The sequence below is a fragment of the Limulus polyphemus genome, unplaced genomic scaffold (genome assembly GCF_000517525.1).
Source record: "Limulus polyphemus unplaced genomic scaffold, Limulus_polyphemus-2.1.2 Scaffold198, whole genome shotgun sequence".
In the NCBI taxonomy this organism is placed as follows: Eukaryota; Metazoa; Arthropoda; class Merostomata; order Xiphosura; family Limulidae; genus Limulus; species Limulus polyphemus.
This window is the reverse complement of record NW_013665808.1, coordinates 830020-831820: the sequence shown is the minus strand read 5'-3', so window position 1 is coordinate 831820 and position 1801 is coordinate 830020. Positions and strand designations below refer to the sequence as shown.

At 34.0% G+C, this 1801-nt stretch overlaps 1 protein-coding gene across 1 annotated transcript in view; it reads left to right on the top strand.

The window, feature by feature from the left end:
• The first annotated feature begins 214 nt into the window (after positions 1 to 214).
• The window catches only part of LOC106478303 (LIM/homeobox protein Awh-like), a 56938-nt gene continuing 55351 nt past the window's right edge, over positions 215 to 1801 (top strand). The window contains exon 1 of the mRNA XM_022381893.1: positions 215 to 229. Coding sequence (XP_022237601.1) covers positions 224 to 229 — 6 coding nt within the window. The 5' untranslated portion in view covers positions 215 to 223. The remainder of the gene's footprint in view (positions 230 to 1801) is intronic.

Sequence of the window (1801 nt, the reverse complement as noted above, 5' to 3'; positions counted from 1 at the left end):
GGTTATCTAATTGTATAATCAACTTCTTCCATAAAAACCTGTATGGCAAATTACAGACTTTGTGAATCAATTTAGAGTGCTGTGCTTCAGTAAAAAAAGAGCTTCTGTCTTAGCTGAAGGTTTAAGTTGGGACCTTCCTTATGTCTTTTCGGTCCAGGTCATGCTGGCTTAAGACCTGAAGCTTCACTCCCCTACGGCCACAAATCAGTTATCGGTCAATGTCATGAAGGTAAGTAATTGATACAGTTATTGGTGTTAATAAACAATTAAAATGTCACCAGCAATATATATTTCTCTTTAACTATATACTCGTTTGAATTGTGAAATTCTATCCAAACCATCTGTAGCAAAAACTGTAAAGATATAATACTGGTGTAACATGATTTTACAATACGTTTTAGAAATACATCTTTGTTGAACTTTTAAAGTGGAGATTTACTGTATTAGGATTTTGAATTTATGGTCTTATCTATCGCAAGTACTGGATAAAAGAAATGAGCTACAAGAAAAGTTACTTTTCCTGTTAGAGAATTTTACTGTATAATACCTTAAATTAAGATTCCATTTTGTAACCACTGTGATATTCAAAAAAGCGTAATACAGAGTGTCTAGGATGTTACCTAAGAATAAAAATAAGTAAAAAAAAAGTCACTGCTCACCGAGGGAACTGAGCTATTACGCCCTAGTATATTGTATAGGATGGGCCAGAGCGAACCACGATATACTAATCATGTATATATGTTATATTTCACAGAATTGTTTACAAAGCATTCATAACGGTAGTGGACACTGTACACATTTATAGTTAGATTAACTCGGTGGTAGTACAAATACAACTTTAATCAGAAAGAAAAGTTTCTTATGTTGCTTGTAGTTTCGTTCTTATTTTTTTCTAGGTGGGGGGGGGGGACTCGCTAAGGCCCATGTTGGATAATATATTGAGACGACAATTTCTTTTTTCCAAACCCCCATCTTTCCTCTACCCGTGAGGTAGTCCTGTGAGATACAGAAAATGTATTTACAACAGTATTTAGATTCTGTCTCAAAAATCATTTTATACAAAATGGTTTAATATTTACTCTTCACGTGAATAAACTGGCTGATATTAGAAACGATCGTAAAGCTAGTTTCACTGACGTACTAATTTCTGGCCAAAATATTATATCTATATTTATATGTTAAAAAATATTTAGAGGAACGTGATTTTAAAGATATGGTTCTAAATATTAAAGAAGTATAATAGTTTTTAGTTTCATACCGATCGATATTTATCCATATTGTACTCAGAGTGCTTGAAATTGTCGTCCTCTCACGTCTTGTCACATATCAAGTGCTCTTTAAAAATATGATACACTACAGACCAAAGTGTTTCATATTCTATCCAGGTGTTACAATACCGGATTTCATTATATAAATTAAAACATTTACAGTTGTTCTTACTATTAACTGCAAATTATTGTTTGTTTTTTTAGTTTTTATTTAAATCACTTCAAACCGTGTCTTTCTTGTTTAATATTAAAATTTTTTTGTAATATAATAGTGTTATGTATTATCAACTGATGGCATTAAAAAGCGAAAAGCGTTGAAATCACAACTAAATGTGCCAAGTTTGCAAGAAATATATTGCTTTGTTGTAGAACTCTCGAGCTAAAACCTAAAGCCACCAGAAGTAGACTCACCGTAGGCCCGGCATGGCCAGGTGGTTAGGGCGCTCGACTCGCAATCTGAGGGTGGCGGGTTCGAATCCCCGTCCCACCAAACATGCTCGCCCTTTCATCCGTGAAGACGCTATAATGTGACG